This window comes from Epinephelus lanceolatus, chromosome 6, assembly GCF_041903045.1.
Source record: "Epinephelus lanceolatus isolate andai-2023 chromosome 6, ASM4190304v1, whole genome shotgun sequence".
Classification (NCBI taxonomy): domain Eukaryota; kingdom Metazoa; phylum Chordata; class Actinopteri; order Perciformes; family Serranidae; genus Epinephelus; species Epinephelus lanceolatus.
This window is the reverse complement of record NC_135739.1, coordinates 47,814,487-47,838,460: the sequence shown is the minus strand read 5'-3', so window position 1 is coordinate 47,838,460 and position 23,974 is coordinate 47,814,487. Positions and strand designations below refer to the sequence as shown.

General features: G+C 41.3%; 1 protein-coding gene across 14 annotated transcripts in view; it reads right to left on the bottom strand.

The window, feature by feature from the left end:
* The window catches only part of ptprfa (protein tyrosine phosphatase receptor type Fa), an 888,655-nt gene that overhangs the window by 615,122 nt on the left and 249,559 nt on the right, over positions 1–23,974 (bottom strand). For 10 of the 14 annotated variants that reach the window (XR_013491747.1, XM_078169090.1, XM_078169094.1 and 7 more), the window contains one exon: positions 20,028–20,039. The exons of 3 other annotated variants lie outside the window; for them this stretch is intronic. Coding sequence is in view for 9 of the 11 variants with exons in the window: in XM_078169090.1 (XP_078025216.1) it covers positions 20,028–20,039 (12 nt within the window). In the remaining 2 variants the exon portion in view is untranslated. One more of the 14 variants, XM_078169103.1, reaches the window with a different exon arrangement.

Below are 23,974 nucleotides of genomic sequence, written 5' to 3'. Positions count from 1 at the left end.
AGCTGGGTGAGGAATTCAGCGAGGTCTGAGAGGAAGGAGTTGTTTGGTTTGGGAGGGTGGTAGATGATGGCGATGACCAGGGAAGTGGGACCAGACAGTTTGAGGGTGACTTGTTCGAAGGACTGAGCAGGAGGTATGGAGATTGTGGATATTTTAAAGCATTTCTTGTAGATGGCAGCAACGCCACCACCCCGTCCGTCTGGGCGGGGTTTGTCGGTGTAGGTGTAGTCAGTGGGTGTGGTCTGGTTTAGGGAGAAGTAATCCAGGGGTTTGTGCCAGGTTTCGGTGAGGCAGAGGAAGTCCAGTTTATTGTCAGTGATGAGTTCATGTAGGATGGTACTTTTGTTGGTCAGTGAGCGGGTGTTGAGTAGAGCCAGTTTCAGGTGTTGTAGGGTTTGAGTAGTACAGGGGGTAGCAGGAGTGCAGAAGATGGGGGATAGGTTTTTGTAATTCACAGTCTTAGTGCAGTAAGGGCGGGGTGGTCTGTGCTTTATGATGGACTGTATGGGGAGTGTCTCAGGTGGGAGGGTTAATGTTTGATATGGTCGGACGGGGGCGCTGGTGAGCGGGGCTGTGCTTTGAGCTGCAGTTGGAACGGCGTGAGGAAGTGTGTCGGTGGGGGGGGGCGTGTGATGTAAATAGTCATGCACGTGGCGCGTGATGTTCAGCATGCTGAATATTGGCTGCCAGCGTGCGGCTTCCCAGGGAGGTAGGGTGAATGCCATCATGTTTGAAGAAAGAGGGATGGTTCCAGAAAAGATTAGCAGGCCTGAGCCAGGTATTCAGCAGGAGCAGCCTGGAGAAGCGTGCGTCCCCGCGACCAAGTGTGGGAATGGGACCGGAGATAAAAACTAACTTTCCACAAGTGCGTAGGAAGTCCAGGAGGGAGGTGAAAGCACTTTTGGTCAGCTCAGAGGCACCCCGAGCCAGGTCGTTGGTCCCTACATGCACCACGATGTGGGTAATGGAGGATTACCGGGACTGTGGCTCCGAGGAAACAACAGATGGTGGCATTGAAGAAGCGGATATTCCTTGTGATGGAGTCTCTGATGATCAGGGTGATTGGAGGGAAGAGCGGGCGAGGAAGGGTTTTTGCCGGGTTGGATGGTGGCGAGCCAGCGTCCGGGTCATCCGCTGGCTGCGGGATCGGTGACCGGGCACGGTTGGACAGGTGTTGCAGTGGATCGGTCGTTACAGCCCTAGGAGGAGGAGAGTCTGCCGGGAGCATGGGGTGGAGGAGGCCTCCGGAGCGTCTGAGGACAGCTTCCTTCAGGAATTTGCGACGTGAAGCAGAGGTAGTTGTCCGGGAGGAGAGCTGGTGATCTGGGACCGCAGCAGAGCCACTCTGGGTACCGGCAGGTGCTGGCGGGGAGGAGGGCTCCACGTCACCCATTGGCACCGGGCCGCCTGGGCGGCGAGCCGCGGGTACACCGCCAGCTGCCAGTGTGGAGCCAGCCACGATGATCCCAGAGGCAGGGCAGCTGGAGCGGGGAGACGGTGCCCCAGCAACCGCCACGGCACCGGGGACAGTGGGGCCGTCGGAGTGGGAAGCCGTGGGGACGCCATCAGCCGCAGGTGTAGGACTAGCTAACATTACCCCAGATGTAGAGCTACCTGAGCCTGAGAGCGAAGCACCAGTAGCCGCAGGCGGAGAGGGCCCAGCGGCTTTTCCAGAGCCAGGCATTGCACAACCACCAGCAGCCGTGTGCAGAGAGCTAGCGGCGGGGCTAGCACGTTGGCTAGCTTGAGCTATGCTAACCGGGAGAAGATCTGGGCTGTCTGCTAGCGCCTCGAAGCGATTGGAGAGGCTCAGGTGAGGAGGAAAGGCAGTCGCATCCTGGAGTCTCTTTCTGTCGCGGATCACAACTTCAGCCCAGGATGTCTGGAGGCTGGGTGTGGAGGAGGAGGAAGGCCGCGGACCAGTGGAGGTATCCCATGGGACGGTGTCCTGGAGGGCCACTTTGAGGGAGACAATGTGCAAGGACTGTTCGTGAGCCAGGTCCAGGCAGGAGGTCAGCATGGCCTGTATATCTTGCAGTTCCTGGGAGAGTCGGCGGATGTCTTCCTTAAGGTCTGTAATCTGTTTATTTGCTTTTGTGAGCACTATGTTGTCACAGGCCATGGATATAGCACGTTGGCTAGCTTGAGCTAAGCTGTGGATGTAGCACGTTGGCTAGCTTGAGCTAAGCTAACGGCTAGGTGGTGCCGGTAGTCAAGGCGTGGGTAAATGCAGAAATAGGACAACAGCCAGTAACGTTAGAGCCAGCAGGGTTGTGATAAGGAGGCAGGGGTGTATAGGTGCCACTGGAGGGAGAATAGCTTCTTGGATCGGCAACGTGTCAGGTGTGGAGAGCAAGCTGCCGTGCTGCTATGCTATATCTCATTGTTCTTTGAGTCTTCAGCCTTCGACCTGCAAAGCATGTCAGGAAAAACTCCCTAAAAAACCCTTATTCAGGAAAAAAGGAAGAAACCGCCAGGTAGGCCGAGTCTCTGCAGGATCCCCTACCAGGACGGCTGACCGTTCAGGACTCTCAGACTCTCTCCAAGTTGCTATTGCTACTGCAAAATACCCCACTGTCAATATGGGATTGCCACTGGTTGCAGAATTTCATCTCAATATCTCTCCGCATTGAGATTGCCTCCAATTATGACAAGCCTCGTTTTTCCAGTGAGGGAGACGCTGTCCCACACCATCACACTGCCTCCACCAAAACATGTTACTCTATTGGTGCAGCAATCAGCAAAGCATTTTCTGTGTGTTTGACCCTATGATCCAACTGCCCGAGGCAGAATCTGGACTCATCACTGAACATAACTTTCCTCCACGTGTTCAGGTTCCAGTGCACGTGTTGCCGACACCAGCACAAACGGGCCTGACGGTGAAGGGCAGTCATGGCAGCCCTCCTGGCAGCCCTATCAGACCACAGATTGGCTGCGTGCAGTCTGTTCCAGATTGTTTGGGCAGAGAGCCGTCAGCTATATCATCCTGCAAACCTTAACTGCAAATCTGTAGAAGACTGCCTATGGTTCCTCTGCTGACAGGGTGCCGTCTTCTTGGGACGCCAGTTTGCAGATGGTATTAGGGCTCACTCCAAATAATGCCGCAAGTTGGTTTTGCAGAACACCAGCTTGAAGTTGCCCTATTGCATGGGCCCTATCCAGATCAGTCAAACGTGGCATGCTGATTCTTGGAGCAGACACCAACTGACCACTGTAGCAGGGCCTGTGCTCACAATCAGGTGCCAATATGGCACAGCTCAAAACCAGAGTCAATAGCAACAGTGAAAAAATTGTTTGGCATTGGCAGAGTAGATGTGGCAAATTTTTCATGGGCGCAGCTCTGCTGCTCATCCCACAAATGCATGTTCCTTACAAATGTGGCACCATTTAAAAGGAAAATAAACAGACTTTCCAAGACTTATTGCCAAGAAGCCTTGTTACAGCAAAGAAATAATCTACCAAACTCAAATTTCCTTACTTTTTGTGCTGAGTTTATAATGGTTAGTTTACCGTTTTACCAAGAGTATCATATCAATGGAGGGTGGGAGTGGATGAACCTAGTTACAGAGTACCCGCCCAGATGGGACAGTCCAAAACTAAAGCGAGCATGCCCACAAGGAGGCAGGGATCATTTCATTGGTCAACAATAAACCTGTCGTTCTATTGGTTGGGGGATTTTGACAGGGTTGTTACACAAAAAAATTCAAGCGCAAGGCAGAGATCTAAGAGCAGAAATTCCATGAGCGCACAGAAGCAGCTTGAGCGTGAGGAGAAGAGCTGAAGCTGGAGCAGGAAATCTGTGCAAGCAACATTGTATCTGAGTGCAAGCACACAGTTTGAGCAGAAACAGAGTAGATCTAAGCACAAGCAGAGCAATGTTCCCTCTAATTTTGAAAACTCCAGACATTCAACTCCTCTGATCACCTACTTGAGCGACTGTGGGCGACATCTGACGCGTACACACTACATCCACATAGCGGTGCCCTGGCATCACCTCTCCAACCTCAAATATCATTACAAGTGAATATTACCATAAATATTAATAATAAGATTATTTTAACAACATGAACTACTGAATATCTAGGTCAGTTACAATTAACAATAACAAAACATTGTTTTGGCAAAATAGATTTTGCATTTATTGCCATAATGTGAACAATTAAGAGGAAATGTGCTCCATAAAAGTCACTTGGAGACAATACACAAACATTTAAAGGTGCTGTATGTAAGAATGTGGCCAAAACGGTTACTGCACTCAAATTCAAAATACTGCCGCGAGTTGTGTCCGCCCCCACTCCCCTACAGATTCGAGGTTGCTGGACAGCGGCACGCTGGAGACTGATTTGTTTGCCCACGGGCGGTTGCCGTGGCAGGGCCGCGTCACCGCGTCCTTGATCTTCGGTTTTCCAGCGGACTGTTCGAGCAAGTCCGGCTTCTCTGCTGCTAACGCTGCTGCCGGGATACAGCTGAGGAGACTGCTAATGCTATGTACTGGGACACTGCTAATGCTGCTTGCCATGCTGCTGTAACTCAGTCGTAACTGATGCTGAGACTCTACTGACTGCGTGACTGGTAGACGGCGGTGGGTGGCGCAACAGGCCGAAACACAAATTCAAAACATAAACATGATTTGCGGACCGTAAAAAACTTTTTTTAAATGCGAATATTCTGGCTGTGCTATTGTTGTCGGTGAGATTAGTATGTTATATGAACATTATTCCTTAGTCTCTGTGACATATTAGACTTTACGACTATTTGCTTTAGATTTCTTACATATAGCTCCTTTAAGAGTGATGGCAACACAAAGAGCAAACAACTCTTTGGAATACAAAAAAAATAGTAATTGCCAAATTACTTTAGGCCTCTAAACTGCAACAAATATAATATGCTAGATCAAAAACTAAATGTAAACTTAAATTGCAGTTGTACTACTACAGACAGTGCTGTACTGGATGAAAACATTTTCCTGGCAAAAAATATTAGTAGCCAGGCAGTGCAATGAGTGCATGTAAACATACATTGTAAACAAAAAACTGTAGCAGAGCTGCTACTACAGACAGTGCTGTACTGGATGAAGTTTTTACTGGCAAAAACATATTGCTGGCCTGGCCAGGTAGTGCAGAAAAATATCAGAATACGTTTATGTTGTAAGTGTTTGTGCATACATATTCTGTGTGTGTGTGTGTGTGTGTGTGTAAACTTGCCTTGTACTTTTGCTTCAGGTCTTGCATGTCTCACAAACAACTCCATTCTCGCTTGAAAAAGAAAAAATATCGCCGAGTTTCTCCGGTGGCGTTCGCTCGCTGTTTGTATGTACTCTGACAGCCACTTCACCTTAAACGACACGCGTTTTTTCTTAAGATTTCCAGAGGACGAAGTGCCACAGTCCACACATTTAGCCATAGCTACGATGCTATGGCTAACGGCTAACAACAAATACGACAGCAGCGAATACCCAACATAATGCCATTGATTGGCTGTCAAGCTAAACAACCGTTGCAGGTATTGGCTGGGCAGCGCCTGGTGGGCATGTTTTTTTAATCATCACTGACTGACAGTTCACTGTCATCTGTCACTCACTGCACAGACAAACGCCCACAGTGGAGTACGCATTTACTGTTCAAGTCACAGGACAGCGCATATGAGAAAAAAAATGAAAATAAAAACAGTAAAAACTGGTCGGGCATATTTGAGCGCACAACTTTTTTGTCATCTGCACAAAGAGGTGGGGAGCAGTGCACAATTGCGCAGTAGAACAGCTTTTAGAGGGAACAGTGAAGCAGAGGCTATTTGAGTGCGAGGGCAGAGTTTTGAGTGATAATATTGCAAAATCTGAATGTGAAATAAATGAATAATGCTCTCAAACTGATACACCACTCTCTTGAATAAAAATAGAAAAAAAGCTCCATACAAATGAGGATCTCTTTGTTAAGCAACTCAAATTGAAAAGCAGACATGGGAATAAATATGTGCCGATGTACAGATTTTGCTGCTGTACATAACATCCAGCCACTTCATGCCATTGAGAGCATCAATAAAAATAGAAAAGACAAAATGTGATGATAATTGTGCTATCAACATAAAGCATTGAGCCGATAGAGTCTTAGACTGAAAGCATCTGAGTTCAGCCTGTAACCTCAAACAGGGGCTTTGGAACATGCCAGGGATATTGTAATTATGTCATAGCAGTTGTTGAGCCAGCATTTCAAGTGTTACCTTACACTGAGCTATTAATACATCATGGCAGTAAAGAGTTCATCATTTTAATTATTTTCCACCCCTTTGTCATCAGGTAAAAAAGACACAGGAAGTAGGATTTTTTAACACAATACTGTAACTCACTGAAGGCAAAAATAATTTCAGAATGACTTCTTATTCTGAGAATTTTCATGTCTATTTTATGAGTGAAACATTACATGCTGAAGCCAACAGGAGAAAGAATGAGCCTTTATCCTATCCTGCACTGTAGCTTTTGGTTGAAAAAAACAAAACAAAACAAAAAACCTTCCAGTGCAATTCCACAGAAACTGACTTTAATTTGGAAATTAATAAAAAAAAGTTTTTCTTTAGTTTCATCAGCTTAGATCATTTTTTGGCATATACAGACTGTATGTAGATTGATTTTAGAAAGTCTGGACACAAAAAAGTCCACATGAAATGCTGCAACATCAAATCCAGAGTACAGAAGTGCTGAGTAGAATCAATGCCGCTCCAAGCAGAGCGCTGTGGTATAAAGTTGCTAGGCATGAAATCTCCAGGAGCCTCTCTGTCAGCTCTGCAGAATTTTATTCTTAATTAATCAATTCTAACCTATTCTGTGGAGCTAGAACAGTCTCAAAATGAATAAATGCACACAGTAATTAATAAATGCACAAAAAAAGGATTCACAAATGCATTTGGGGATTTATATGTATGTATATGACTCAAAACACAAACACATTTTCAATGCACACAAAAATATGTTTCATTCCATATATAAGTAAAATAAAATCCACAGATAAAAAATAAGATTTATAAACATACTTGTGATGCACACACAAATATTTCTTGTTTTAAATATGTGCAATTGAAATTCACATATGTACACATGTAAAAGTGTTTGTAATTTTCATCAAATACATATTTGGAGGTTGTTACATTGATATATGAACTGTTGAACCTGCATTACAAAGTGCTTTTAATTTGTAAACTTCCTTGCATTTGTGTGTGCGAGTTTTGAGACTCCCCTGACGTGACTCAATTCACAAATGCATTTTTACTAGGAGGGGATTGTCTGCAGCCAATCAGGTGTCTCACTCCTTTTGCCATTTTTGAAGTTTTGGATGTTTTTGGAGGAAGGCCGCTTTTGGTGGCAGGCCGCAGTGTGCTGACATACCAGCAAAATTGGACTACCTGGAATCTCAGCAAGAAAGCTGGTGAGTGTGTGTCTTTTGCCTTCCTAAGTCATGTCTTAATCAACTAAAGACATGACTACAAAGAAATTAGCAGAAGACATGGAGGAGGTTAAAAAATCTTTGAACTTCATGTCAGAGGAGCTAAGTAAGGTCACAGAGCAACAGATGGGCCTACTGGACTTAATTGAAGAAGTGAAACAACTGAAGGCTGTGATCAAAGATAAAGACAAGAAAATTGAAGAGCTTGAAATAAGAATAGATGACTTGGAGCAGTACACAAGGATGGACAACCTCGTGATATCTGGACTTGAGACAACCCATCGTACCTATGCATGGATTACAGCAGGTGACAAGGAGGGTGAGGATGCACCAAGGGCTGAACTACACACACTTGAGCAGCAAGTCATCAACTTCTTCAGCAGCAAAGACATTCCTATAGACAGTCAAAATAATGCTGCTTGCCACACTATACCACAAAGACGAGACAACAGGCCCAACAGGTCCAACATCATCATTCGATTTGTGAGTAGAAAACACAAAACTGAGGTGCAAAAGCAGGCAAAAAAATTAAAGGGCACAGGGGTATACGTAAATGAGCATCTCACAAAAAGAAATGGTGACATTGCAAGACAAGTTAGAATCCTGAAAAAGGAAAAGCGGATTCAAGACACTTGGACAAGGAACTGCAAAATAATGATACGACTAAATGGCACACCGGAACAGGCTAAATTGATAGCCGTCAGAGACATTAAAGAGCTAGATCGATACAAATGAAAATGATGAATCACATGGTAGAGAGGTGGAATAGTGGGGAAATGTCAAACATTTATTTTGTGTTATGAAATACAGGTACATGGCGAAATACTGCTTGTGAGTGACAAATATGGTAAAAATGTGTGAATATACAGATTTTAAGTCTTTGGACTTTCAAGATCATAAGCTTTATGAGTTAGATAATGACATTGATCCAGAGATCCACTTTTACCAGAACATTGACATGAACTGTGAATATTATTCTGAAGATAAGTTTAATTCCAGTATGAAGATGGAGGGGTTTTCAGTGATTCATTTTAATAGTATGAGTCTCTACAGTAACTTCTCTAAAATTAAAGATTACCTTCAACAGCTTCAACATAAGTTTAGTATAATAGCAATTTCAGAGACTTGGTTGAGCGATGAAAAAGACCAACAAGATGAATTAGAGGGTTATGAAATGTTTTGGCAAAACAGGGGCAATAAAAGGGGAGGGGGTGTTGCTCTGTTTGTGATGACTGTTTTTAAATGCAAAGTTATTAGGGATATGACCATTGTTATTGACAATTTGATGGAATGTATAACCATTGAAACTGAGGTTGAAAGATCCAAAAACATATTAATTAGTTGCATTTATAGAACACCGGGGTCATGTATTGATCAATTTAATAAGAAGATTTCTGAATTATATGAAAAACATAATGGTAAGACTATTTTGGTTTGTGGTGACTTTAACACTGATTTGCTGAAATCTAATGATGAAAACAGCAGAGTTTGTTAACATTATGTTGAGTTTGAGTTTCCATCTGTTAATTGTAAAACCTAGCAGAATAACCAAAGATGCTGCAACATTGATTGATAATATTTTCATAAATGTAACTGACGGGAAACTAGTTAGTGGATTATTACTGACTGATGTAAGTGATCATTTGCCTGTTTTTGTTGTGTTAGAAATGAACAACAAGTTAAAAGTAGGAACAAATACACAGACTAGTAATTTAGTTAGAACAAAATCACCAGAGGCAATTATGGCACTCAAGGCAGACCTTATGAATTACGATTGGCAGGAGGTTTATGTAGACGATACTAATCAATCATATGATGCATTTCTAGATACATTTTTGTTATTTTATGATTGTCCATTGTCCATTGAAAGAATATAGACAAAATCCCAAAAAGAAGGGAAAACCATGGTTTACAGAAGGGTTGGAAAAAGCTTGTAAAAAGAAAAATAGGCTCTATAGGGAATTTATCAAATACAGAACAAAGGAAAAGGAGGACAAGTACAAAAAATATAAAAATAAATTGACATCTATTATGAGATTGTGCAAAAAAGACTATTATGATCAATTGCTGCAAAAACACAAAAATAACATTAAGGCTACCATTAGGGCTGGAGTGTGCTCAATTGTATGATTAAAAACCGTAGTAAAAATGACTTTCCAACATGTTTTGTAAATGATGACAATTCAATTATTGAAAATGCAGAGGAAAATGCTCGTGAGTTTAATGATTTTTTTGTTAATGTGGGCCCAAATTTAGCAAGGGAAATTAGAGATGTAGACCATAATTATGATTTTGCATTCAATAGTAACAATTCAATGTTCCTTGGTGGAATTTGTGAGAGTGATGTATTAGAAGTGGTCCGAAAGTTTAAGAATAAAAAATCCACAGATGATAATACTATTGATATGTCACTTATAAAGGAAGTAATGGACTGTGTCCTCAAACCATTTACCTATATATGTAATAAATCCTTTCAAACAGGTATTTTTCCTGATAAGATGAAAATGGCTAAGGTGGTTCCAATTTATAAAAATGGTGACAAACACATTATATCAAATTATAGACCTGTGTCATTGCTACCTCAGTTTTCAAAAATACTTGAAAAATTGTTTGTAAATAGACTGGATGATGTTATGGATAAATATGAGTTATTGAGTGACCATTAATATGGGTTTAGGAGCAACCGATCAACATCTTTAGCAGTGATGGAATTTGTAGAAAATATTGCAGCAGCTATGGATAAGAAACAATATGCTGTAGGTGTTTTTGTTGATTTATGTAAAGCGTTTGACACAATTAATCATTCCTTACTTCTGCAGAAATTGGAGCATTATGGCATAAGAAGTGTTACACTAAATTGGATAAGAAATTATTTAAATAATAGGTTTCAGTATGTAAAAATTAATAATACTGCATCACATTTTAGAAAAGTAACTTGTGGTGTTCCACAAGGTTCGGTATTGGGACCTAAGTTATTTATACTTTATTTGAATGATATTTGTACTGTATTTAATAAGTTGAAATTTATTACATTTGCGGATGATACAAATTTATTTTGTTCAGGACCAGACATTAAAGAATTGTTGACAACTGTAGAAAAGGAGATGATCATGTTAAAAGAATGGTTTGATATCAATAAGTTATCATTAAATGAAAATAAAACAAAATTTATGGTCTTTGGTGGTGTTGGGCCTAATTGTGAAATGAAATTAATCCTAAATGGAGTTGAAATTGAAAGAGTTAATGAAACTAAATTCCTGGGAGTAATTTTAGATCATAAATTCAGTTGGAAGCCACATATAGAATATATTAAACAGAAAACAGTTGGAAGCCACATATAGAATATATTAAACAGAAAATATCTAAATTTATTGGTATTATTTATAAAACTAGGGATTTGTTGAACAAGGAATGTCTGCGTATACTCCAGAAAAGAGTTATCAGAATAATAAATAAAGCTTCCTATCGTGAAACCACTAACAAATTATTTATAGAGTCTCGCATCTTAAAATTCTTAGATATTGTATACTTGAAAACATTAGAAATACTATTTTGAGTAAAGAATAAAAGTCTTCCCACCTGTATTCAACAATTTTTTAAATTAAGAGAAAAAAATATAATTTAAGAGGGTTGAGTGTCTTTGAAATTAGTAATGTGAGAACTAATGTTAAATACAGATGTGTTTCATTTTTGGGAGTTAAATTATGGAATGGGCTTAGTGATGAGTTGAAATTGTGTAGATCTCTGTTGAGTTTCAAAAAACATTGAAAGGTAAAATAATTAAGGATTACAATGTGAAATGACTGAATTGTGAAATGATTAAGAAGAAGAATTTAGAGTAAATTTTGTTGTGTTTTTTTTTTTGTATTACTGATATTCTGGGTTATCTTATGGATTGTACAGGATAGGCAAAAATAAGCCTCGGCTTCAGCCTATTCCTTTTTCGGTTGCAGAGCTTGTTAAATTTTGTTGTGAGAAAATGTGTAGTGCAAATATGTATGTAAATGTTTTGTCAGTTGATTGCACACAATTTAAGTATTGTATATTGTAACTGAAATAAACTTTTCATTCACTTTTACAGCCAATCACATGAGTGCCTCCCCAAGAGGAGTGTTATATGAGGTCATTAAAGTGCACACAGGTGGCCAGAGGCTGGAGGAGGTTTGTAGCCCGCCAGTATTCAAAGAAAAAGAAGGCTGGACTGCAGCAACATGGCGTCTGGTAACGGGAACCGTGGCAATTTAAGTGTAAGTGAAACATAACATGTTTTAATGAATCTTTTACGTAAGTCATTTTCTAGAATTATGAATGATTGTTTTTCCTAAATTGTGACGTTAACTCAGGTTGTTAGAAAATTATTTGAAACCTGTTCAGACGGTTTAAGTGTGTTGTGTAATAGTGCAGGCTTTTGTGCAGTTATTAGGCAAAGGGGTTTTCAACATGTTTTCATTATAATGCGGCGTTTCTACTATGTGGTACCAACTCGACTCGACTTGACTCAGCTTTGGTACGAGGTACTACTCTGGAGGTCGTTTCCATTATCCAGCTGGCCTCCGGAAAGCGGTTCTGCAGCATCCAGTGCAGGACCACCAGCTTCTATAACAGCTTTTTTTCCACTGGCCATAAGACTGTGGATGAACTCTGGATGAATGGGATGAATCTAACAACCTGAGTTAACGTCACAATTTAGGAAAAACAATCATTCATAATCCTAGAACATGACTTAACGCAAAAGATTCATTAAAACATGTTATGTTTCACTGACCAGCGTTCCCCCTAGGATGGAGTTGTAGCAGCGGAGGTGAAGCACACGCACAGAATTTTTTTTCACATACCCGAAACTTATTTGTACGCTTGCAAAGCACAGTCTGCTGGGATGTTTCTATGTATCTACTGACACCAGAAGGGCTCTGCAGGACTAAGTACATACAGTACATTTGTGCACAGTAATAAGCAGGTGAAATGTCTGTCTAGCTTACATATGAGGTGTCTCACAGTTTAGGAAAATACAATTTTATTGAACATAATAAAAGTAAAAAGTCACTTGACATGCTGCTGTTTTGTGCTATGACCTATTTAAGTGCTGGAAGTTGTTATTTACGTGACAACGCCTGAACTCAACACAGGCTCCGCTCCAACTGAGTGTGTGTACAGTGCCGTGCTGCGCTGCTGTACGAGCAGCGTGTTTGTCTGTGCATAACAGCAGTCTTGTGATGGTTATTTACACACTGTCCATAACAATAACCACGTCAGGTAACAAACTGTTTGGTCAGGAAAATGCTCTAGCTAGTTCACCTGTGTGTGTGGCGGAACTCCATTGTGCGCGATACAGAGAGCAGAGGAGAATTGTTAACGCGTGACCATGTAGAGACAGAAATGACACGATGACATAACATGAAAAATAGTATATTGTTATGTTATTATATGAAGCGTCCGTCGCGCAAAATAATATAACTTTAGTTTATGAAGAGATAGTATGGAGCTCTCTCCTCTCTTCTAATATGCTTTACTCACAAGTGTGTGAATTGACCTGGATATGAAGCATCCGTAGCGCCACATAATATAACGGTAGTTTCTAAAGAGCTAAGACAGGAAAAAAAAAAAAAAAAAAATCAGCAGCGGCGGTCATATTTCAGCAGCAGCGTTGTGTCACTGCTGGTTGCACATAGGGGTAACACTGCTTACACTTAAATTGCCACAGTTCCCGTACCAGATGCCATGTTGCTGCAGTCCAGCCTTCTTGTTCTTTGAATACTGGCGGGCTACAAACCTCCTCCAGCCTCTGGCCACCTGCGTGCGCTTTAATGACGTCCTATAACGCCCCTCGTGGGGAGGCACTCATGTGATTGGCTGTAAAGGAGTGAGACATCTGATTGGCTGCAAACAATCCCTCTTAGAAAAAATGCATTTGTGAATCGAGTCACATCAGGGGAGTCTCAAAACTCGCACACAAAAATGCAGGGAAGTTTACAAATTAAAATCACTTTGTAAATGCAGGTTTGACAGTTCATATATCAATGTAACAACCTCCAAATATATATTTGATGAAAATTGCAAATACTTTTACATGCGTAAATTTGTGAATTTCAATTGCACATATTTAAAACAAGAAATATTTTATTGCATTTATTCATTTTGAGACTGTTCTAGCTCCGTATTCTCTTTAAGTTGATTAACAAATATCGGCCATACCTTTTTTAATTAATATTGGACAACAATATTTACATATTACTTTAAGTCACTCATCAGGATAAGGAAATCAACTCACCACTTTTTGAACTCTCCTCCTGCTGACTCTGCTAACTGGATGTTGGAGGGTTTTATGTAAACATCAGAGACAACATCAAGGGAAAAGTGGAAAGGATGAGCTCCAACTACAATCCCAACTGCATGGAAAAGCAAGATCATCTCAGCATTGGAAGAGGTAGCTTGGAGAGATCAAACACCAGCTAAAATCATGGCCATCTCAATGCTCTTTGCTGAGCATCCTGCTAGCTAACGTGCAGATGTTGGATAAAAAACTGGAATATCTCGATGTCAATATCAGTTTCCAGCATGTTATCAGGAACTGTAATTTGCTTTGCTTCACCAACCTTAGTGACATCCTCAAACACCCGACTGCACTATTCAATCAGGTTGCTTTGATGTAACAGAACAGAGGACTCCAGGAATAAATGGAGGAGGTGTGTGCTTTATGGTGAATAAGAGCTGGTGTGACAGTAGGAATGCAAAAATGCTATCCTTTTCCTGCTCACCTGATCTGGAGTTGCTGTCAATCAAATGCAGTCCACACTTTCTACTGAGGGATTTCACACTGATCATTAATGCAGTGGTCTACATTCCACTACAATACAGAGACTGCCCTGTCAGATCTCTGCAAAGACCTGAACTGCTCACAGACCGCTAATCCTGACACTGCCCTCATTGTTTAAGAAGTACGATAGAATGCAAGACCCCCTCTTTGTCAAGTGCTGATGCGTCCATAACAGGTGAGCTAAACTATTTCTATGCTCACTTTTAGGCCATCAGTAGTCAACAAGTGCAACTTTGACACCTATAACCTAGCCTGGAAATCCAGACTCAAATTTAGAAATATTTTGAGTCTGGTCCTCACTGATACACCCTTCCTACCCAAGGGGCGGCACTAACTGAGGCATATTATATGCCGAGCAAAACACAAGGTGACGTATTCACTGCAGTAAGCCCCATTGGTTTGCTGACCAGTGGGGCTAACTGATATATTATGCTGTTGCCATATCCCGTCGGTAAAAAGCCAAAAACGTTCTTCCTGGAAGTGAAGGCTTCCAGGACAGTCTTCTGTTCCTCTCTCAAGGAAAAAGATTGGCTTAGCGTTTTGTGATGGAAAATTATGGGTATCTGACCAGTTATGGGTATCTGACCCTTCTTTCACCTATAGCGTGTCCTGTTTGGGTTTTCTTTTACAAGGCGACTTGCAAATGATTTTGTGATCTGTCAACCCTGTGGTGACAGCAGTAAGACATATAGCAGAGGCCTAATGCAAAACAGGTCAAAGGTGAGACCTCCAAAGAGGCCTTCAAAGAGGTGTCCTTGCTAGTCTCAAAAGATTTTGGGTCTTGGGATGACAAATTCCTGAGCGCCATATATTTTGACTATGGATGGGCATGTGTTTTGGGAACTATAAAGATAGGGGGCTAGAGGACATCTAGCAGTGCTCACTTTTACTGACTGTTCATGCCGTTTGTATTGTGTGTGAGACTCCATTCGCGAATGTTTAATAAAACTCAAGAAAGACAGTCGACGTGTGAAGACTTTTTCTTTGAATTGTTTATTGAATAGTTATTTTGCCCCCACAGTTCCTTCCAAAGCTAAATTAAATGGACATGGTCCTTTGGCAGCTGCCAACTTGGCTGTTTATTTTTCGACTCCTACAGCGCAGCGCTGTCCTCATCATGTTACGCCCGCCCAGAGCCCGCCTCTGTCAGATAGACTGATCTGATTGGTCCCATGGCGATTCACCGGGCTCTGCTCGTCAGGGCCAGATCCCCATGCAGATCAAATTCGAATTTGCTAGGGGCGAGGCATCTGGATTTCCAGATTACCTATAACCCTGTCTGAGCATGCTTTCAGGAGGGCTTTCAAGCATGTGAACAGCAAAAAAGCAGCAGCAACAGATGCTATCAGTGGGTGGATCTTCAAACTATGTGCTGACCAGTGTTCACAACAATATTCAACTGGTCACTGGCTCAGTCTGTCATACCCACAAGCTTTAAGAAGTTCACCATCATTCATGTGCCTAAAAAGCCAAAACCAACCTGCCTGAATGACGACCGCCCAGTGGCTCTCAGCTCTGTAGAGATAGACAGTGCTTTGAAAAGATGGTTAAGGATTACATCTGATCCTCACTAACCAGCACAGTGGCCCCACCACAGTTTGACTACCATCCCAACCGATCTACAGGGATGGGACGCCACAGCAATCATCTTCCACAACACCCTGTTTCACCTAGAAAAGAAAGAGAGCTATGTGAGTTCACTGTTCATTGACTACAGCTCAGTGTTTAACACCATAGTTCCCTCCAGACTGGTCACAAAGCTCAAAGAGCTAGGATTAAACACCTCACTGTGCATTTGGATCCTCGACTTTCTAACAGGCAGACCCCAGGTGGTGAGAGTGGGCGGACACACCTCTTTCACCCTTACCCCTCACACAGTAGCACCCCAGGGCTGCATTTTGAGTCTCCTGCTTCCTGTACACACACCATTGTGCAGCCACTTCAGACTCCAACACCATCAAGTTTGCTGATGACACAGCTGCGGTGGGCCTTATCACAGATAACAATGAAATTCCTACCTGAAAGAAGTAGAGGACCTGACCCGCTGGTGTCAGGACAACAACCTACCCTTGAACATCAGCATGGCTAATGAGTTGATAGAGGACTTTAGGAAAAAGCAGGAAATTACCTAACATTTTCTCCTCTATGTTGATAAGAAGGTACTGGATACATCAGGCCAGCACTGAGAGGGTGAGGAAGGGCTTCTACCCTCAGGACACAAGGACCTAAATAAAGACACTGCTTAAGACACCCCACCCCCCATAGACCTATATTTATTATTATTATTCCATTATTTGAATGTACTGTATGCTAATTTTTAATAATGTATAATGTATAATAATCTGCTAATGTATATGTAATGTAATCCGTGAATGTACATGCATTTTTGATAATTATGTTTTGTTTTATCTGTTTTGGACCCCAGGAAGACTAGCTCGTCACCTAGGTGGCAGTTAATGGGGATCCTTTTAATAAATAAATAAATAAATACAAAGTGATGGAATGGCAGATAGCATCTCACTGAAATCATATTTTTAAGATTTCCTGTGACAAATAAATTGATTGATTGATTGATGGAAAACAATAGCCCATGGACAGACGCATATATAATAAATGTTAGACCTCTATTTCTCATGCCTCCACACTGGAAAGCTGTGTCATCAGCATAGCTACACAGTTACTCTGACCTCAGACATAAAGCCACAAAGAAACAAGAAAAAAATAGTTACTGTGGAACAAAATATGACCAAAAAGCTGCAGCACAAGTAGGGTTGGGATCCGGATCCGGTTCTTTTTTGGAACCGGGTCCAAAGTTCCGGTTCCGAAACCTGTTCCATCACATTTGGAGTAACGGTTCCTGCAAACGGTTCCTAGATTGTAAAAAAAAAACAAAAAAAACAACGTCACGTGCATTTCCATAAGAGCGTGGCACGGGCCGCATATTTCTGTCCGAACCCGACCGAGCCCGACATTATCTAATTACTAAAGCACAGGTTACAGGCTATTTAACAGGCCAGACGTGCACTGTGGGTGCTCTGCGGAGAGGGAGACCTCCATGTTTGAGACGGGAGCGGGCGGTGGGAGGTTCGAGCCGGCTTCCAGCGAGGGGAGATGGAGATATATAACAAAATAAGATAAAATAGGAGAAACCTGTCTCCCTCTTTTATTTAATTTTCAGCGTTTAATCAAGGCGGAGGCAGGCGGCGGGAGGTCCGACGCTTCCAGCGAGGGGAGCGGTAGAAACAAACAGCCAATGTGTGTGTGTGTGTGTTGTGTTCAGGTGTTGTCACGTAAATAACAGTGCCCAAGCATGTATGCATATAAGTATTTTTTTTTATTACATTGCTGTGGTTAATTTGAGGTAATAGTGTTACCGTAGAAATCAGAGAATCACTTTTTGTTGTTATATATTCTCAGGGAGATGATACAAGCTCTAAATCTGAAATACACACCACACACAAATGTGTATTTTCATCTCATTGTACTGTGCAACAGTTAGAATAAAGTTTTTGTATTTGTATGATTGCATTTGTGTTTAGTATATACTTGTTTAAGTATAGCAAGTATAATGAATATAATATAGGAATGGGTAAGAGGAATCGGTAAGGAATCGGACCGTTAAGAAGGAATCGGTAAGGAATCGGAATCGTTAAAATCCTAACGAGTCCCAACCCTAACCACAAGTCTGCCAATACACATATCAAACACAAACTTGGCAGCCAGGGCTGCAATTTTCTCTTGTACTATTTCGCTCCCCCTCAATATCTTAGCTCCTCAGCATTTTAATTTTAATGATCCAGCAATGACATTCTTGAAAAAAGCTGTAAGCTGCATGTTTGAGGCTATTTTTTCTCTTGCAGAGTCTAGTTTTCTGGAAGACACAGATAAGAGAAGAGCATTGTAAAAGCAGTTTGAACTCAGAGGCAACTGCTCAGCATAGTGATGGTCAGACAGCAGATGAGAGCTGCAACAAGCCATGCTTTTCAATTAGCCAAGACAATAAAAACCTAAACAGCATGCTGGAGAGGACATTATGGGAGACAGTCACAAAATTTTGTGAAGTGAACAAACTCCAAATTCAAATTATGTTGTTGGCACAAATTATGTAATGGTTATGTTCCTTCACCAACAAAGGTGAAGTGTGTGACAACAGCACATACTGGGCACATTTCTTTGTCACTCGTAAGTAAACAGATTTTCTGTGAGCAAGTAACAAAGCCTTTGTCGAATTTAGGCTAAGGTTCTGTTAAAGAGTAACCATCTCAACAAATCCATGGAAGACCTTACGTATAACAGTCAAAACAGGATGCTGAACTGCCCACACCATAATGGTTCTTGAGGCTGCCTATAATGTTGCAACGTTGGAGGAGAATTTGGTTTTGGAACTATTTTTTTCAGTCCTATCCAGGTCCTTAACTGGTAGCAAGCATCAAGTGACTAAACTATCCCACTGAGATCACTGTCAGTCAACACAGAAGCTGTGGTTGTGATTGCTATTAACAGTTTTTCATGATGATAAAGATATATGCCGATTAAAGATTTGTTTCTTCAAGTTGAATTAAAATAGTCTATGCAGCTGCATCAATCTCCTTCACGCTTGATGCAAGGACAACTAAAAAGTCTGGAACCAGGCAACCTGGTCTCATCGTGAAGTCAATGAAAACCAGGACTTGGTCAGTGACTTCTGGCATCGAGACACCAACAACAAAACCATCCTTTCATGTCGGCATGATACGCGGACAAAATGAAAGTTAATAAGTGTTATGAAGTAGTAGTAGTTATGAAGTGTGAGTAAGGCGGGCAGGAGGGTGGTGGATGGGTCCAACAACAACCAACTTTCACCCAGGATGCCGGTGATTGCTTCCCATATGATTGTAAAGCCAAGCCCTTTTTACTGAAACCCAACCACATGCGTGTGTTGGCTAAACGTAACCAAGTGCATTTGTTGTTGAAGGAAAAAACACCTCACTTCACTGTATTGTAATAATAACGGTGACTGGCTGCATATCATGCCAGTGTGAAGGGCCAGCTTTTTTTTTTGTTGGTGTCTAATGCCAGAAGACACTGACCAACTGCCCTTTTTTGATGACTTCGGAGTGAGACCGAGTTGGTTGTGTTGAGGTCTGATCACCTGATGATATCAGCAAAAACACTGTTGCCCCAATCGGAAACTAAACGTTAATTGTCCTCCCTTTTCTGCAAGTTCATATCATTCATTGAAAATATGCTGTAGTCTGTGTTGAGAAAGGCCTATTGCCTGTATAGAAAAAAAAAACATGAGGAATTACACGGGAACCCTGGACACCTGGAATTTCTTTCCCACCTCTCATTTTGGGTTTGGTTACTCTTTAAGTTAAGAAAGGGTAGAGGGGAAAAAAGCAAAGAAGATATTTCACCTCACACAGTTATTACTCTCTACAATGCCATGTCAGTGCCAAATCCCTCAAGGAATCCTTTCCCGGTGGGGAAATGTCATTTTTATGTGCAAAAGCACAGTATTGGCAGCTCTAGATGCACATCTCACAAAATTTTGGAGGAAGAAGCTGCATGGAACATTATGTGATGTGGTAAAATGCAGCATAAACTGTAGCATGGGTGGCTGGGGGGGCAGGGTGGTGTGGAGGAGTAGGGTGAGGGGGTAACAGGAGTGTTGCATTGTGGGGCTGGTATCCTGAGAGGGAGGCCGGGACGGGCCTGAGGCGCCTAGCAAAATGCTGGCGCAGCACAGCTCCAGTCTGCCAGGCCTTGGCTTTAGGGGGGTAAAGAGTGAAAAAACCAACCTTCCCGTTGATCTGAGTGGTGAGATTTGGATTGTATTTTTGGATGGCAGGGTGCAATGATGATGAAGGGATTTAAGATAAAGTGAAAAAGAAAAAACAAACGAGAGGGGCAAAATAAGGAGTAGGAGAAGGAAGACAAGGAGAAACACAGAGAGTAAAACAGGCAAATATCTGCTTATCCTTTAATGAGTGAGAAAATCACAGTAGAGACAAAAGCCTTTGCAGTGAGGTAACAAGCACACACACACACACACACACACACACACACACACGGTACATAATGCGAACCCATCACACACAAAGCATAAGGTGTATCTCAAATAAGCGCAAGGAGACACAGTAAGATCATTGCTAATTTAACTCTGACTAAAAAAAACAGCACTATTCGAGTTTTTCTAGTCAGCACCCTCACACATGGACACACAGAAGCAAACAAACACATAAAATTGCATACATTCACATTGCCCTTCCTGTCCTGAGCCTGTGAATTAAGGCAGCATTAAGGAGGCTGAGGCTTGCTGACAACCAGACTTCATTAAGCACACAAAGTGACAGTGTGTTACTGCCTACATTTATTCTGCCTATTGACTCTGAGCGAGCTCAGCCTGTGAGCCTTGTAATCAATGAACACATAAACATGGTGCCTGATAGGATTAGTCAAACACTCACCTTGGAAATTCTTTTGCCAGGTGCCCAGTCCTAACTAAGTACAGATTCATTTCTATGGAAGAACACATTGTAAGCTAATACTGCATTAAAGTAGAACACTGAGACTGTCCTGTTGGTCCACTTACCCACTACCTAATGACAACAAAGCCATCAAAGTATTCCATGTGTGATCTTGCAGTCATCTACTTTAACTATGCCAGTATTGTGCTGTATTTACATACAAGTCATTCCTGCTGGTTTCCATCAACCTGTACAACTTCCTCCCTCATAGTGTCAGCAGCTCTGAGTCAGTAGACTGGCATTTGGACCTTTTTAACCTACAGCATTTATAATTGATAATTATCTATTGGGTGCAATAATTTAACTGCCACAATATTCTGTGCAATTATTTAGCAGTGCAATATTATTGATGTATATTAGTAGTTAAATTTTCACAGTTACAGCCCTGGCACAGTAATGATATTTATTTAATATTTTAATTTTTTATAAACATGGTAAAATAATGCACATTTTATTTTTTATTTTAATGCACATTACCTTTATATATATATATATTTTTCAACTGGATATTTTATTTTATTGCTTTATATTTACATACTTTATTTCAAACTTTTATTCTTACTTCTTATGATTTTACTATTCTTTACATTGGAGCAACTGTAATAAATCAGAATTTCCTCTCAGGATCAATGAAGTATTTCTGATTCTGATTCTGATCAAATACATTTAATTAACAACCCCAATTTCTAAACAGTTGGGATGCTGTGTTGAATTGAATACAGTCCAAAGACAAGTTATTTAATGTTCAAACTGATAAACAAACTGAATAACTTCCATTATTGCTTAATATACAACTTCAGTTGCTCAACAGTCCAGGGTATCTGTTGTCATGTTATGTGCTTCAAAATGTGCCACACATGTTCAAAAGGTTTCAGGTCTGGATGTCAGGCAGGTCAGTCTAGTGCCTGCGCTCTTTTACTACAAAGCCATGCTGTTGAAACACATGCAGAATGTGTCTCATTGTCTTGCTTGAATAAGCTGGGATGTCCCTGAAAAAGCGTTGTCTGGAGGGCAGCATATGTTGCTCCAAAACCTGTACATACCTTTCAGCATTCATGGTGCCTTCACAGATGTGCAAGTTACCCATGATGCCATGGGCACAAACACACCTCCATCCCATCACAGATGCTGGCTTTGAACTTTGAGCTGGTAATTGTGTGGATGGTCCTTTTACTCCTTAGCCCGTAGGACACCATGTCCATGATTTCCCAAAACAGTTTGAAATATGGACTGGTCAGTCTCAGACCGCAGCAGACTTTTCTACTTTGTGTCAGTCCATTCCAGATAAGCTTGGGTCCAGAGAACTGGGCAGTGTTTCTTGATGTTGTTAATATATGGCTTTCACTTTGTGTTTTCGAGTCTTTACCTGTATTTGTAAATGCAGCAATAACTGGAGTTACTGACAATGGTTTTCCAAAGTGTTCCTGTCCCAGCTTTTCTGTAATGTGCTGAAGGCACCAAATTCAGAATGACTGTATATTTACAAAAAACAATTAGGTTTATTAGTTTGAATATCAAGTACTTTTTGTCTCTGTACTGTAATTAATTGAATATAGGATGATGAGGTGAAACAAAGTTTCTCCTTTTATTCTGAGAGTGAGAGTCATGTGACGTCATATCTGTTTCAAGAAAAACAAAGCCAAAACAATACAGCAGAAAACAGCGGTCAGTCAAGGACACAAAGTAATTATGGATTGTGGGAACCCACAAAGTGTAAGATCATTATCTTACTTTTTAAAAACTTAAATTTAATTTTTGAATGCTCTACTTTCGATACTTACTCTTGTTAGTTGGCTGGTGGCAATAGAGTGCCCCAGGACTGAGTCCTAAATACCGGATATAAGTACTGAGTGAGCAGGACGGTGGTGCAGATGCAGAATGAAAGTGAGTTCTTTAAATAGGCTGCATAGTCTGAACATGTTTTAATAACATTTTAATGATCATGTTTAAATGCACTTGTTACACTTTTGTTGAAGTAGCTGAAATAAAAACACTGAATCCTGTTGAGCAAAGATCGAAATAGATCTAAATTGTTAAATCTATTGTATTTTAACCTTGATGCCTTTGCAAGTGCAAATCACCAAACACATTATTACTTATTATTGTGAGCTTTTCATCATGTCCTTGTCTTTGATATGAATGTGTTTTTCCACTTCAGATAAAAGCCAAACAAATTTTAATATGTAATGTAGGCTATGGCCTATTAATGAATTGACAGACAACACTGAATGAAACTCAGTTGTGTTAACTTAATTGGAAAACTTTCTGGGGAAAACCTGGTCTGATTAGGAGAGACGGCATTCATCCCACTTTGGATGGAGCCACTCTCATATCTAGAAACCTGGCCAAGTTTATTAGTAATTCAAAACCCTGACAACCCAGAGTTGAGACCAGGAATCAGAGTCATAGTCTTACATGCTTCTCTCAGCTTCTAGTGCAGTTACCCACCCATAGAGTTATACAAATGGTGTCTGCCCCCTGACCATCTAAATTATCTAAATCTAAAATTAAACAAAGAGGAGTTGTGCAAAACAACCTAATAAAAATTAAAACCTCTTCTGTGACAGAAAGACAAAACAGGAGAATTAAATGCGGACTGTTAAATATCAGGTCTCTATCGTCTAAAGCAGTGTTAGTAAACAAATTAATATCACATAATCATATTGATTTACTCAGTCTCACTGAAACCTGGCTGTGTCAAGATGAATATGTTAGTCTAAATGAGTCCACTCCTCCCAGTCATAATAATACCCACATTCCTCGAGGCAGCGGCTGAGGAGTGGGAGTTGCAGCCATTTTTAACTCTAGTCTGTTAATCAGCCCTAAACCTAAACTAGATTATAATTCCTTTGAAAGCCTTGTTCTTAGTCTTTTACATCCGACCTGGAAAACCTCACAGCCACATTTATTTGTTATAGTGTACCGTGCTCCTGGCCCGTATTCTGAATTTGTTTTTATCCAGTTTAGTTCTTAAAGGGGAACTAACCCCCCCCTCTCTGGGCATTACACCGCCCACAGCTTGATTTAAAAAAATTCAGAAAAGATAGGCGGAGCTGAGGGAGGGGGGGGGCAGGCGAGCGGCTGAGGAAGCGGTGGAGTGAAGATTGTCCCTCGCTCGCTCACTCTGTAAATTTCCATTGCTATGCGGATGATACACAGTTGTATTTATCAATAAATTTTTAGATAGATTTATCGAGCACCTTCTCTCCTTCTCTCTC